Raw genomic sequence first — 14,348 nt, 5'->3', positions numbered from 1 at the left:
GCAACACAACATGTGCAGGTTTGGGTTTTTTTGCCATATCATATAACCATGCAGGTAGGTTACAGTCAGCCATTTACAGACAACAGGCAGCCATCTCCTAGGAGTATTAGGAGAGTCTCCTGATGATAACCAAAATCTGAGCTCCCAATTCAAAAGACTGGGTCAGACAATGCCACTGGCTGGCTAGGCCAGCCACTGGCTGAAGAAGCACACTGCTAAGCTACCACTGAATTATCTTCTACTTATACTCTAGGTGTCTAACCTTAGCTGCTAGCAAACAGCAACAAAGCAAATTAGCAGATGCATCAATATTGAAGTATCCCACCTAGAGAAAGGCCACTGACATTAATGAACTAATGAAGCAAGCAAAACATTACTAGAAGATACGCCTCACTACTCCTGGAGGAGTAAAATAACAAAGGAAAAAATTCCAGACAATTCTCTTTCAGCTGAACAGAAGCAGGTGGAAGTATGCTACTTTGATATTCTCTGTATGAAACAGAGCTCTTCCACACACTTTACAAACCATTCTGCCAGCATGTTCTCCTTGCATACTCATCTGCTTTTTCTGTTCACTCTGCTTTTTCAGGCTCACCACAACCTACCAATGGCATGCCAGTTTTATAGAAAATTGACAAAATAAGAATTACAAGTCACTTAGGAAAAACAAAGCATCTTGGAGATTGACCAACACAACCTTCAACTGCATAAATGTAATCCAAAAGAAGGCTTATTAGAGACATTGCAGTAAAATCAATTAACCTTCCTTTAAAGAACCTACCCAAGAACATAGTAATACTTTCTGTTGAGCAGTCCCACATTCTCCACAACCTAGAATCACGCAGAAAGACAAGACAACCTCCAAAAAACAAAGTTCTGCCAGAACTGTTAATGTCTCCCTAAAAATAGCACAAATGGTGGAAACCACCAACTTCACTTACACAGACATCTTCTCCAGCCTGCTAAGTTTATAGAAGGAAACAATTTATTTTCCCCTTATGGCAACAACTTTGGAATAGAACATCCTGAAGGACCAGCTTCTTTTCTCCCAAATCTAGACAGCATGATATGTGAATAATATGCATTAATAAACCAAAATTGTTTAAAGAAAAATTATAAGAACAAGGCTAGTATCCAAAAGACACAGTTTGGAATACAGTCTGTTCCACAGCAACGTGTTATCAATTCCACACTGAATTTCATTGACAGGTGTTCCATGAGAAGGCCATGAGGGGCCCCAAGACTCTTCAGCAAGACCGACAAGTCTACATTCTTTTCTGGACATACTCCACTGCTCTATACACAGCATCTTAGAAACTTGCTACTATATAAAATTATAGAATTGCTCACCTCAACCCTGCCTCTCTTGTCGAGTCTAGCTATACAGAACTAAAAGCTGTTTCACATACACAAATATAACTGGAGTTTTCCACTGGCCACCCTACACCAAGCCACTAATAATAATTTCATCTTAATCCACCTGCATCTATGCAATCACACTTTCACCCTTCCAATAAAATGGGAGTCATGTTGTACAGAAGACCATGCTAGGACTACATATTAGGTTAGGCTAAAAAGACAGAATATTAGTGTGACATCTTAAACACTGATGTTCAGGGTTGTATCCTTAAAGACTGAAAATAGTAACTTGATGTCCTCATAACCACCTGCATTACAGGGAAAAACAAAGAGAAAATGTAAGATTATTCCCTGACTAATAGCACTTGGAAAACAAATATTAAAGCTATTTTCTTCCATAAAAAAAGCTGCATTCCAATTTCTGAAAGCTGTCAAATTCAGCAACTCCACACAACATGTTTATCCAGAATTTGTGTCACAAACATACATACCTTCCTTTTGCCCACAGGCTCCCAAGGAGAGACATCACTCCATGAAGTGTTACGAAAGTAGTTTTCACCTGCATCAAAACTTTTAAGATTCTAAAAGTAAAATAAAAACAAGAAATGAAAATCAGCAATTTGCAGTCTATTCTGAATATAAAGAAATTCTCAATAGGCAATATGGAAAAATAAAAAATAAAACCACACAAATAGAGGGTTACTTGGAAGTCTCCAAACTCCATTCAAATAAATTACTACTTTGATCAGCTTTGATTTATTTTACCTCAAGTATTTGTTCATGTGACTGCCTGGTAATAGAGCAGGAATTCTGAACATTTCATAATTACTGAAAATAATACTGGGAGTGAAAATATTTACACGTGAATTCCACTGCATCCAGCCAAGTTCACAGTGAACACTCAAAGTATTTTTCCCCTCTACCTTCCTCCTCCCTCATTGGTAATATTTCATTGTTTACTTCATTGCTTTATTAACTTACCACTACAGTTTAATTTGCAACAGGTTTTAGTATTAAATCTGTATAACATTGTTATACCTCTAACTTGGAAAAAAACAAAAAACATTCACAGAAGCTGATTTCCAAGAGCTGCTTTCCTGAAGCTCAAAAGCAACAAGATTACTGTGTCTGCAACAGTGTCAGGGAAAGCAGCTGTCCTTACAGCCTTCTTTTAATTAATCTTATCAGAGCAGTTCCCCCAAGCCAAAGGCAGCTACTCTTCTAAAAATACTAAGTTCATCTCCAGATTTCTAAGACCTACACATATTTAAATACAAATTTAATGTGAGAAAAAAAAAAAAGAAAAAAAAAAGAAAAAAAAAGAAAAACCCAAGATAGATTCCAATTTACTAGGCATTTCTGAAGACCCTAAACTAGATTCAACAGCACATCCAGAATGCCTTCGATGGAACGCAGGCTACAGATCCAAGCTTTACCCATAGAAAACTTGCATCTCTTCTCCCCTCACATTCTTCCTTTTCACAAATCTCTCTTCACTCAAAACTCTGCAGATACTTAGAAAAAGCATGATTTCATCTCTTCACCAAACACCAGTAACAGCAGAAGCAGGTACCAAATAACATTTAAGATGACCTTACAAAAGGAGTGGAATTCATAAACCTAATAGTTTGTATAATGTGAAATTTAACAGCAACACAGAATATAGTCAGCAACAAGGAGCAACAAAGCTTCAACAATCAAAAAAATACAGAATTCTACTTAATGCAGGTTCTGTCTGCACTAGGCTCTTGTCCATTTGCACCCTGCAAATAGAAGCATCCCTACATGTTCAGCAGATTACAGTAAGCCAAAACATCATTCCAGTAATAATTTGATTTTAACTTCATTATTCAAGAATTTAGAAACACGTAGCAGCTGAGTTTGCAATATGCTGTCTACCTTTTCAACCATCAAGTATGCTCAAAGAGAAATCGGACAAGCTCAGGGCAGCAATAGACAAATACCCTGCAATCTAATCAACCCTAGACACTGAATAAGTAATGTACTTGCCCTTCAACCAACAAAAAAAAAAAAAAAAAAAAGAAAAAAAAAAGAACCCCCCCCAAAAAACAACAACAACAACAAAACAAAACAAAACCAAAAAAACCCCAATACAAACCACAAAAATACCCCAAAAATACCCCAGGAACTTAGAAAAACCTCTTGCAATGCAACAAGTGAAATCTTAGAACTTTAGTGAACTATTTTTGATAAGAGAAAATAGAGCCACTTGAGATTTACTAAAACTTTTTCCGCCAAACATGCTGGAATGAATTACACACTGTTAAAAAAAGTTTTCTTAAAGTTAATGGCTTATCTGAAACATGTTCTGTTTTTGGTTTGAGTGACGGGCCCTACACTTAAACACCAGATTCTCACAAGCCAAACACATGAAATACAACTAGATAATTTTGCTAAAATTAGCTATTTCCTACAGAGGAATAACCTTTCTTACCAATACTATTCTTCAGTGGTGGAAATGGCTGCTGTGAACACTTGCTTTAAAACAAAGGTCCACTAATTAGCTATGCCCTTTCCACATTTCTCGCTTTCAGGAGGGGACAAAAAGAGAAGGGAAAGGTAACAAGAAAGGAACAAAGCCCTCTGAGAAACCTGACTAATCCTGATGCATAATAGGTATTTTGAAGTTGAAGAGAAAAACATTTTTAAACTAACAACTGTTCTCCCCTCTGTATTAAAACTACTACAGTTTTCCTTAACAAAAACATAAAAAGGTAACAGTTTAAAAGAAGACACAGAATCATAGAAGAGAATCATGGAATGGTTTGGGTTGGAAAGGACCCTACAGATCATCTAGTTCCAGCCCCCCCATCGTGGGCAGGGATGCCACTCATTAAACCAGATTGCTGAGGGCCACATCCAACCTGACCTTAAACGCTGCGAGGGATGGGGCATCCAAAGCTCCTCTGGGCAACTGTCACAGTGCTTCAGCACCCTCTGAATAAAGAATTTCTTCCTAACACCTAATCTAAACTTATGTTCTTTCAGTTTAAAACATCACTGCCCCTTGTCCTGTCCCTATCTGTCCATATAAAAAGTCTCTCTCCTTCCTTTGAAAGAGCCCCCTTCAGGTACTGCAGGGCTGCAAGGAAGTCTCCCCAAAGCCTTCTCTTGTCCAGGCTGAACCCCAGCTCTCTCAGCATGTCTTCAGCTTCAGAACCCAAGTGCTCCAGCCCTCTCATCACCTTCATGGCCCTAAAGACCACAGTATGGTAGAGAAGCTGGAACAGTGTTTTAAAGGAAAACCTCTGACCTTACAGTGTACTTAAACACACTACTTGGAGCTCCAGACAAAATGCTTATGTTTTCTTCCTAGCAGAGATCAATTAGCCTAAAACCTTATCCTTTTGGTCTCTAAGCTACAGAGAGGTACTAGTCATACATTATATTCCTTCACCTTCCTCACCAACTATTGTCCATTATCCTGCCTTATTGCAACAGTGCAAAACCAGATTCAAGTCATGTTTATAGCATATCATATTTCGATCCATTTCTTACATTGTCCAGCCCCTTCATAAAGAGTCCAGAAACCAATCTAAATATTTGAGAAAACAAACTTTAGGTACTTCTCACTAGATTGTTTTCAAGGTGCTTTCAAATCCAGGCCCTTCTACAATTCTAAGTTTTATTAAAACCTCACACTTCCGATCCTAGCAAAAAAAATATCAACATCATATGAACCAAGTACAAATCAAGCTATAGAAACCATTCTTCCTACTGCTAAAGTTGTATCAAAACCAGCCCCAGATTACCTGGGAAAAACAAACTGAAGTTATGAACTTGGTTGAGGGAGAATTATTTGCAAAAAAACCAAAATATGGTATTTTTTGGCACAAATGTCATAGAGGTTTTTCTACAAATGCTTGCTGGGTTTCCCACCACCATTTTTCACTTAAAAATGAAGCAAAACCAACTAAATGTGTATTATACATACCGCCAAAAACTCAATTAAATACAAACCAATTTATTACTTATTTACCATTGAAGTCCATGCAACAAAGAGACCACAAGCAATTTCATAGTAAAAACCTGTCACCATCAAAACATTCCTGCTTCCAATAGTCAAGACAGACTCAGCTTCTGAGTTAGAACTGTGATTATAGAATAGTAACAAAATAAAAACAGCAAGTAAATGGAAATTAGTAGACATTATGATTTTCCTTGAGCTGTTACAATGTTTAAATATATACAAAACTGTACAACCGCAATAACAAAGACTGTTCCAAAATCAGTTATGCATGTAGTCTTGAACATTTTTCTTCCAATTACTTACAGAGTATCATAAAGAAACCATCACAAAATACAAAACAGCACCCTTATAGAGTGTTAAACCTACTTTAGTACTGCCATACAGATGCAATGAACCTCCTGTCAATGCGAAGGTATGCATGTACTCAACAGCCACAAAAGCCTCTGCACCAGCTCACTGAAATACACTATTTTTAAGAAATGGAGTTACATTGCTGTGTTTGCACCTTTTCTGGTATTACGTTTGCCAGTCTGATGGTGTGCATTCTTCCTGACCAATGCACAAAATTTTCTCCTCGAAGTGGCAACAGTGGTACAAGAGTTATCTTAATCACCCCAGTACACCTGCATATACTTTTTAAAATACAGAACCAAACTACAACTCAGTAAGATAATTTTGGTATTTTTCACCAGACACAAAGTTTGAAGACTTATCAATTTTCAGAAACGCAGATGATTTGTATGTCCCTTCAGAAGCTTGCCCTTCATATGTGGGACGGGATGTCTTTGAGGAGACTCATCCCTATCTGCCTGAAATCTCAAAAGAATTGAAGAGTTGCGGCATAGCACACAAATAACAATTCATCAGTCTACGGTATTTTTCCCTAAAGCTGTACTGTTTCTTTTTGTGGAAACATTACTAACAGAATATGTGGCACCATCTATGACAGATATTTGTCAGGATTTTACATTTCAGATTAGTTTACATTCTTTCAAATACTTTACCTTCAACAATTCCCTGCAGCTGTCAAGCCCAAGATCCACAAGAATGTCCTTTACCTTTTTTCGAGCCTTCCTTACATTATCAAGGTTTTGAACAGGAATTTGAAACATTTTGCACTTTTCCTGGGGAAAAAAAACAACATCACAACCAAAAAATAAAGAAGAAGAAAAAAAAGAGGAAAAATGAAAGAGAATGAAAAAAGGGACTAAATACTTGAACACAGGCAATTGCATTTAAGTGTATTAAAATAAGAACTAAAATCTGAAAAGTCATAGAACAGAAATATTTCCGTTAGAAAAGACCGCTAAGATCATTGAGTTCAAACATTAACCCACCTCAATCATTACCCATGCCTCTCATCACTACACCTATGTGTCTTCTAAATACCCCCAGGAATGGGGACTGAACTACCTCCCTTGCCAGCCCATTCCAGTGCTTGGCAACCCTTTTTCAGAAGAAGTTTTTCCTAATATCCAATTTAAACCTTCCCTGGTGCAACTTGCTCTTTTACTGTAACTTGCTATTTGGGGGAACAGACCCACCCCAACCTAGCTACACCCCCTTTCAGGCAGTTGTATAGTGGTAAGATCTCCCCTTAACCTCCTTTTCTCCAAGCTAAACACCCCCAGCTGCCTCAGCCACTTCTCATTGGACTTGTGCTCCAGACCTCTCCCCAGCTTCACTGTCCTTCTCTGAACTCACTCCAGGTCCTCAATGTCTTTCCTGAGGGGCACAGAACTGGACACAGCACTTGAAGTAAGGCCTCACTGTGCCTAGTACAGGGTCGATCACTGCCCCAGTCCTGCTGGACATGCTCTTGCTGACATGGGCCAGGATGCCATTTATTAAGTATGAAAACCCAAAATCCTTAAGCCAAAGAAGTGGGCTCATTAGCATTTCCCAAGTAGAACCCCTGACTGATTTTAAAGGAAACAGAATCTAATGGGGAGGAGGGGCGGGCAGGAATTCTTTGTATTTCCTCTATCTACAGAAAATTCCAAATATTTCTTTCAAATCTCCTTGTATCTACGTGGCAGGAACACTGGTTTTGTAGGGTTTTTGCAAAAGAATATGAACACCAGAGTTTTATTAAGTTCTATTCAGAAAATTACTATAATATAAGAAATTCCACACCTTTCACCTTAAATCCTAGCATCAAGATGAGAAGTCTCTGATATTTTTCTTTGCTGTCAAGCATGTACATGCTTAAAATATGATTGCTAGTAAAATCTAGATTTCCTGCAGAAGCTTCTACTTTTGTAAACTTGTAAGGTATCTCCATAGGCTCAGCTTTAGAAGTTAAAGCTCAGCCTTTGTCAACTCCTTCCTATATTACAGCAAGATGCAATTTAGACTGAGCTTTAAGAAACTACAATGAACACAAAAACCTAACCCTAAGCCTGCACTGAAAAAGGTCACTGGAAGCTTCTCCAGTATTTGATGCTTAAATAGCTGACAGAGTATCCAGGAACGTTTATAACATCTTAGTCCTTACTGCTAAACAATTCACCCATCCAGGACACATTTGTACAGGAAAAAGAACAAATACTGAAATAGAGGAATTCTCCAAACAGTTCTTTAGCACATACAGTCTCAAATGTCTTGAAAAACTGTACTTTACCAAAAAAGCAAACTCCCTGCCAACATGAAAGCTCTACTTTGAATGATGACTTTCATGCAAATAGTTGCAAAATCCCCTTGCACATAAGACACCAGCTACAAGCTAAGCCTCAAAACCAAAATCCTCAAAACCCACAAACCATATAAAAAATATTCTGTTCTGTATGTAATCACCCCAAACCTTAATATATGTACAAAACATACAACTGATGGGTTTATGATTAAAATTCATACAACTCACATACTATTCTTTGCTTCTTCTCCCTTGAAAGGAAAGGTGTGGAGAGAGAAATGGAGAGGGAACCCCATTTGACAGATGCTAGTCTTGTTTTCTAATGTTTTTTATCATCAAGAAGTCCAGAAGACATTCTGATACCATCAGGGTAGATGTAGAACAGGAACCTATACAGAATGGAATAAATCAGAGTAAATGGTCTGACAATCTCTCAAAATACAATGAGCAAAAATCTGACATAAAATATTCTTTTTAAAGTGAAGTCCACCAGGAATTTGCAGAGTCCCTAGTTAAAGCTTTAAGATCAGTCCCTCTATGACGGCAAGTTATTCACATCAACCCCACAGTCCAGCGCAGTTTAACAACAGAGCTGTCTGGACACCACCATGCCCAGTGGTGATTAGCTGAAAGGAAATACATTAGGTTCCACTGGAAACAGCTTCCCCATCTCAGTCTTCCAACTCATACACCGATGCTACTAAAGAAGGTGAAGTGGGCATTTGTTGAGGCATGTCTAGCTCACAAATAAGAAACTGTCTATAGGGGTGTAGTATGCAACATTCATGTACCTCAAAGTTCTCTTAACCAGTAATCATTCTAAAATTATTAATGCAGAAGAAAAAAATAAATAAAATTATTAATTATCCTTAAATTATTAATCCAGGTGAAAGAAAAACACACCAAAACCTCCACCATAGCAGAAAAAAACTTGAATATAAATTATTTTCCAGTTTTCAAAGAGTTGGTCTTCAATCCAAAGGCCATCATGTGCAATCACATGCAATGTTATTCAGTAGGTATTTAAACAACCTTCTTGGGAGTAAGGATCTTAAAGGATCTTGCACCAGAATCACAGAACAGTATGGGTTAAAATGGATCTTAAAGATCATCTAATTTCAGACTTACTCCCATGGGCAGGGACATCTCCCACTAAACCAGGTTGCTCAAAGTCCCATCCAACCTGGCCTTGAATATTTCCAGGGATGGGGCATCCACAGCTGCTCTGGAAAACCTTTGCCAGTGCCTCACCAACTTCAAAGTTAAGAATTGCTTCCTAATATCCAACCTAAATCTACCCTCTTGGTGTCTCTCTATCCATTAGACCAGCACTGCCCCACCATAAAGGTCACCAAATATCAACCTCCTAAACTTATTCCTTCAAGTTCTCAGTTTAATTCCTTGACTATTATGCAGTTTATTATCCACATTTTCATACTAATATTTTTTTTTCTTATATTTTGGACATTCCTCAAGCTTTAGTTTGCACTTTGGTTCCATGCATTTGTTGCATGGAACAATGCACAACAATTTGTTCCACATTCCATTCTTAATCAGCAAATTCAACAAAGGACTAGAGTTTAATTGAACAAGGGTTACCAGGAGTCTTGATCATTTTACTGCATTGCCTGTCTAAAAGACAAAAACTTATTCTTCACTGCTTTTAATTGTTGTTTCCAAAAACCTGATAAACCACTGAGTTTTCAGACTAGTGCCACTTCATAAACAGAACCAAGGCAAGTTTTTAGCAAAATATAATAATTTTAGCAGCTGATGTCTCAAATTCAGTTCTAAGACAGCCATCCAACTCTTGCTTAGGCATTTTAGCCATCAAGGTATTTCTGCACATGTTGCTTGTTCAGATAACATCTCCATAATGATATACCCAGTGGAGCTTTATTCCAGGTTCGTTTCATTTCTACATTTGTTATCACCAATTGTAACACCCAACTAATTACATTTGACTTTTCAAAGATCACAAATGCAACTCTTCCCTTCCAGCAGTACTGCAGTATTTTGAGACTAGTCTAAAAGACAAGGTAACGGTCTGCACAGTATTTTGGTAGTCAAAGACACCAGTTTTCAAATTAACTACCTTTTACTATCATTTCTCTACATTACAAAAAAAAAAAAAAAAAAAGGAAAAACACTAACACTGCACCTCTTCAAAGTGAGAAGTTACCACAAAATGCCAAGTTCCTATTCATTCTACTTCTCAGAACCATTCTCATTTCACCTTGGAAGGAACCTCAAGAGGACACCCAGTCCAGCTTCCTATAAGCAGGCTCAACCATTGCAGCCAGGGCACTGTTTTGGCCAGCCAGGTTTGGCAACCTCCCTGGGCAACCTCCTCCAGTGACAGACTGTGTTCATATTGAGAGCTTTATTCCTTACATGAAATCTGCACCACTCTTGTTTGTGTTCCTACAGGAAGTAGGTATTTGCAAGTGTCCAAATTGAAGACCAAGATGTTTCCTATTACAATCCGAGTAGGAGTTGCCACACACCTCATGACTCAGAATAACATCAGTCCATTGTGAGATGCTCCACCCAGGGGGAGGAGCTAGGCATTCCCACCTGGATAAATCCAGGGATTTCTAGACAGAGAGGCAGCCTTTCCAAAGGTTTCCAAGAAGACACAGCAACCACATCTGCCATTCCAAGAGGACTGCAGCCACTCCAATTTGGACTGCTACCAGCACGCTGGCCAGAGGGGTGTCAGGTTGTATTCTGGCTTTGTCAGTTGTCTTCCTTTTGTAACATTGCATGTATTTTTGTCTTTTTCCCTTTTCCCAATAAATTGTATTTCTGACTTGGAGTCTCTCACTGGTTTTGCTTGCAAACCAGAACAGCAAGCAAATGAAAACAAAGTTGGTATGGAGCTGGCAAAAGGAAGATGCACATACGTGCCTTCAAACGGGCATGCAAATACTTCCAGTAAAATCCAGTCAACTAGATAATCAGGCATTTCTCGAGTTTTCAGAAAAAGAGGAATGTTAGAAGATCTACAGAGAAAACAGCTGTATTTTAGACACCAGATAATCCCTGGTGCAAATCTCCATATGTGTTCCTAAGTGGATGGCCTTTGCCTGTTGCTCAAATAACTGCTTTGATCAGGGAAATTATGAAAGACTTATGGAACTTTGTCACTTCATAGTACCCGCCTTGGAAATGGAATAATTTTTAAGTTTTTGTAACTTTTATATAGTAACTGAGAAAGCTTTTTATAAAGACTTAGGTATTTTTAAAAGGTTTGCACCTTTTATAGAACCTCTATAAAAACATGTTCGGAACATTTGGGTTGGAGTATTTTGGGAGGCTTGTTTACCAACTTGTATTTCAGCAGTTGTCAGAACTGGCAAGAACCAATAAAAAGTTATGTGCTGCAGCCAGAATATTGTTAATAAGATCCAGGGTAAGGATGCAAAAAGGGCCTTTGCATGGTATCCACAGATTTATTCAGCCACATGGTGAGATGTTCAGGGTCCAAGGCACACTCATGAGGGGAATCCTGGTTTCTCCCTGTCCCCCGAGGTACGGGCTGAACTGTGCCCTCGGGCAGTACAAGGATGATGGCAAATAGGGGAATAGTGAGGGAGTGGCTGAGGGACATAGTAACAGGGGAAGGAGCTAATGAGGTCCCAAAAGCCCCTGAGGGAAGCCTCCTGTGTCTCCCCAACCCAGGGAATGCCTCCCAGGGTCCCCACAAATTATTTTCATTATAGTAAACTCATCAGAAGCTGACAATTCAGTATTAGTTCAGAAAACAATAAAAACTGCTTCATTCCTAAAAGTGGAATGAAAGCATGTGATTTATTTTCAAGAATCCAAGGAACAAGAACACTGGATGGTAAAGAACGGCTAGGAGGACAGGCTCACTAAGAAACTGCCTAGAAGAATCAGAGTTTGGCCATGCCAAATTTTACCCTCATCAATTTTGTTCTGTTTCTGATAAGCTTACATGTCCTCTAAGAAGTCACATCTGGGTATCTGCTCAACCATGCATAACATTTCCTGGACTCTTACCTCTGCCTTCTGAAAGCCACCTAACCGGATTTACAAGTACATCAGCACCATCAAAGCTTATCCAACCTATGGAGGGAGAGGAAAGAAAGCTTCCTAAAGAAAAATTCGATTGATTACAATGGATGCTATTCTTCTTCATTGTTTAATCTGCTGTAATTTAAAATATATTCTAATAAAACTTACAAAGAGCAGTTCTGGTCAACAAAGCAGTTTATCTTCTTATATTCAAATTTCTATCCAAGGGCAACTTAATAGAAATCTCAGGTAAGAAAAAAAATTAACTCTTTTTTGTCCAGCTATATAAGAAACTTCAGGGCATTTCAGATCATAGATCTTTTAAGAGTCACAATAATTCTGCTCTTTTAATGGCTATAAATCACATACCTATTAAAAAGGTCATCTTGTCCAACACAAAGATCACCATCATTCAACAGCTACTAACACACAATGAAGAGAAGTAAGATATGTGATGGTATAGCTTGAGATGCAGCACAACAACCTGCATCTTGCCTCACATATCAAAGCAAATTTAGATCATTAACTTCAGCTACTGTGGTTTAAATAATATTGTGATGGTTCATTAACACACAACCAAGTCCCTGCTATCCAAGACTAGTGAGAAGAGGCTAAGGGACACTACCATTTAAACTCATGGAGCCTTCCTAAAGCACTAACACAATACTTTGACTTCCTTGGGAGTCCCATCTGGGCATTGGCCAGAACCTGAACTCAGCAGGATCCAAGTTCATCCTAGGTGATGTAAGCATCTGCATGGAGCACACTCAAATCCTGCAGGATTTATCAGCCCCATGTGTATGTCTGCAGAAGAGTCACACCCCGAGTGCAGCTATTCCAGGAGGAAGTACCACGGCATTTGTGCTGCACTTATCAGCTTGGTGTGACCTGAAGCCTTTGCACTTTACAAATGCACACAACATTTGCAGCATAGACAATCCAAAACCTTGACAAGTCAGAAAGGGGACAGAACTGACAACCCCCACACCAGGGCTATGCAACAGGTTCAAACACAAACCAGCTCCATCAGCACTCAGTAAGACTTAGACCAAATCCAAGAATTCCCAATGGAAAAACACAAGGTGCAACAAAAGTGTGTGTGCTCTTTCCTGTTTCTAAAGATTTGCTGTAATTTGTAAGGGATGTTGTTTTTCAGAAAACTTCCATGAAACAAGTCACAGAAATTATTAAAGCTTACCACATACACTATACCTTATAATAGGTCTTATTACAGCTAATCATATTCTTTATTTCTTACTCAGTTCCTCTAAGTATTGTGCTAAAGAAATTCCGGTTTTTTGATCAAAGAGCAAGTTTTTTAAAAGGTGCACTATGATTTCTAGAATATAGATTCAATATCCCAGAAGTCTTTTTAAGTATTTCATTATAGCTCTTTACAAGTGTTTTTAACAAACACAGATTTTTGGTTGACAGATAACTGTTAAGGACAACAACCAATTCCTTCCCAATAACTAACATGCCAAAACTTTATCTGCTGAAAGCAAGCTGTTAATAACTTCGACTATACAGGACTTTGAACTGCTGCAGCATAAGTTACACACGTATCTTTTATTCCATTTACAAACCAGGACAACAGGAACTCCCAATTACCTGCTATCAACCACTAAACAAGTGCCTTCAAACGGTTTTCACGGCTTACGTCGTTTGGCACGTGTTTGTTTACATTATCCATAAACTTTTTTTCTACATGCATGCATTGCTGAGGCACCAGAAGACTATTCAACGCAATTTTGCATCCCATTAACTGATTCCATTAACCGGCGATGAAGTGCTGGTTCTGTACGTGTGTCATTCCTGTCCCTGCTACAGTCTGTCAAACTGTTTCAAACCAAAACAATTAATTAAAAGTGATTAAAATTGTCTAGCCTTCAAAGCAGGCTATTGGGCGGGTTCCTCAGCCACTCCGTGGATGAAGCGCAACCTGGAATGAAACAGCCAAGGCGCGAGCCGCGCGGTGCCAGCGAGCCGCTCGCAGCGGCGGCGGGGAGCATCCCTGCGCACAGCGCCTCGTCCGACGGGGCACGCCGGGCCCGTGCCGCGCCTCCCGCCCGCTCGGGGCAGCGGCTCCCGGCTGGCAGCGCCCGCCGGACCGAAATCGCGCAGCCCGCGGGGCAGGCTGCCCTCCGCCCCGCCCCGCGCACGTACCCGGCCGGGCTGCAGGGGGAGCCCCGCCGCCGCTCCTTCTCTGGGCTCTCGCTCTCGCTCCTCCTCCCCCCGCGGCCGCCGCCCGCCGCGGTCCCGCACCGCCGCCCGCCGCGCACGGCCCGGCTGTGCCCGCGGCGCTGCCGCCGCTCCCGGCGC

The 14,348-nt window shown here is 39.7% G+C and overlaps 1 protein-coding gene across 4 annotated transcripts in view; it reads right to left on the bottom strand.

The window, feature by feature from the left end:
• ADNP2 (ADNP homeobox 2) overlaps positions 1-14,348 on the bottom strand; it is a 19,842-nt gene extending 5,494 nt beyond the window's left edge. The window contains exons 1-4 of one of the 4 annotated variants that reach the window (XM_021553375.3): positions 14,193-14,348; positions 8,214-8,374; positions 6,355-6,474; positions 1,851-1,940 (exon numbers count right to left, since the gene is read on the bottom strand). In XM_021553375.3, the coding sequence (XP_021409050.3) occupies positions 1,851-1,940; positions 6,355-6,462 (198 nt within the window). In that variant the 5' untranslated portion in view covers positions 6,463-6,474; positions 8,214-8,374; positions 14,193-14,348. Of the gene's footprint in view, positions 1-1,850; positions 1,941-6,354; positions 6,475-8,213; positions 8,375-12,011; positions 14,103-14,192 lie in introns of those variants that run through there. The other 3 variants (XM_021553377.3, XM_085571568.1, XM_085571569.1) reach the window with 3 other exon arrangements.

Source organism: Lonchura striata, chromosome 2 (genome assembly GCF_050655825.1).
Source record: "Lonchura striata isolate lonStrDom1 chromosome 2, ASM5065582v1, whole genome shotgun sequence".
In the NCBI taxonomy this organism is placed as follows: Eukaryota; Metazoa; Chordata; class Aves; order Passeriformes; family Estrildidae; genus Lonchura; species Lonchura striata.
The sequence above is the reverse complement of the archived record's forward strand: the minus strand, read 5'-3'. Positions and strand labels throughout refer to the sequence as shown.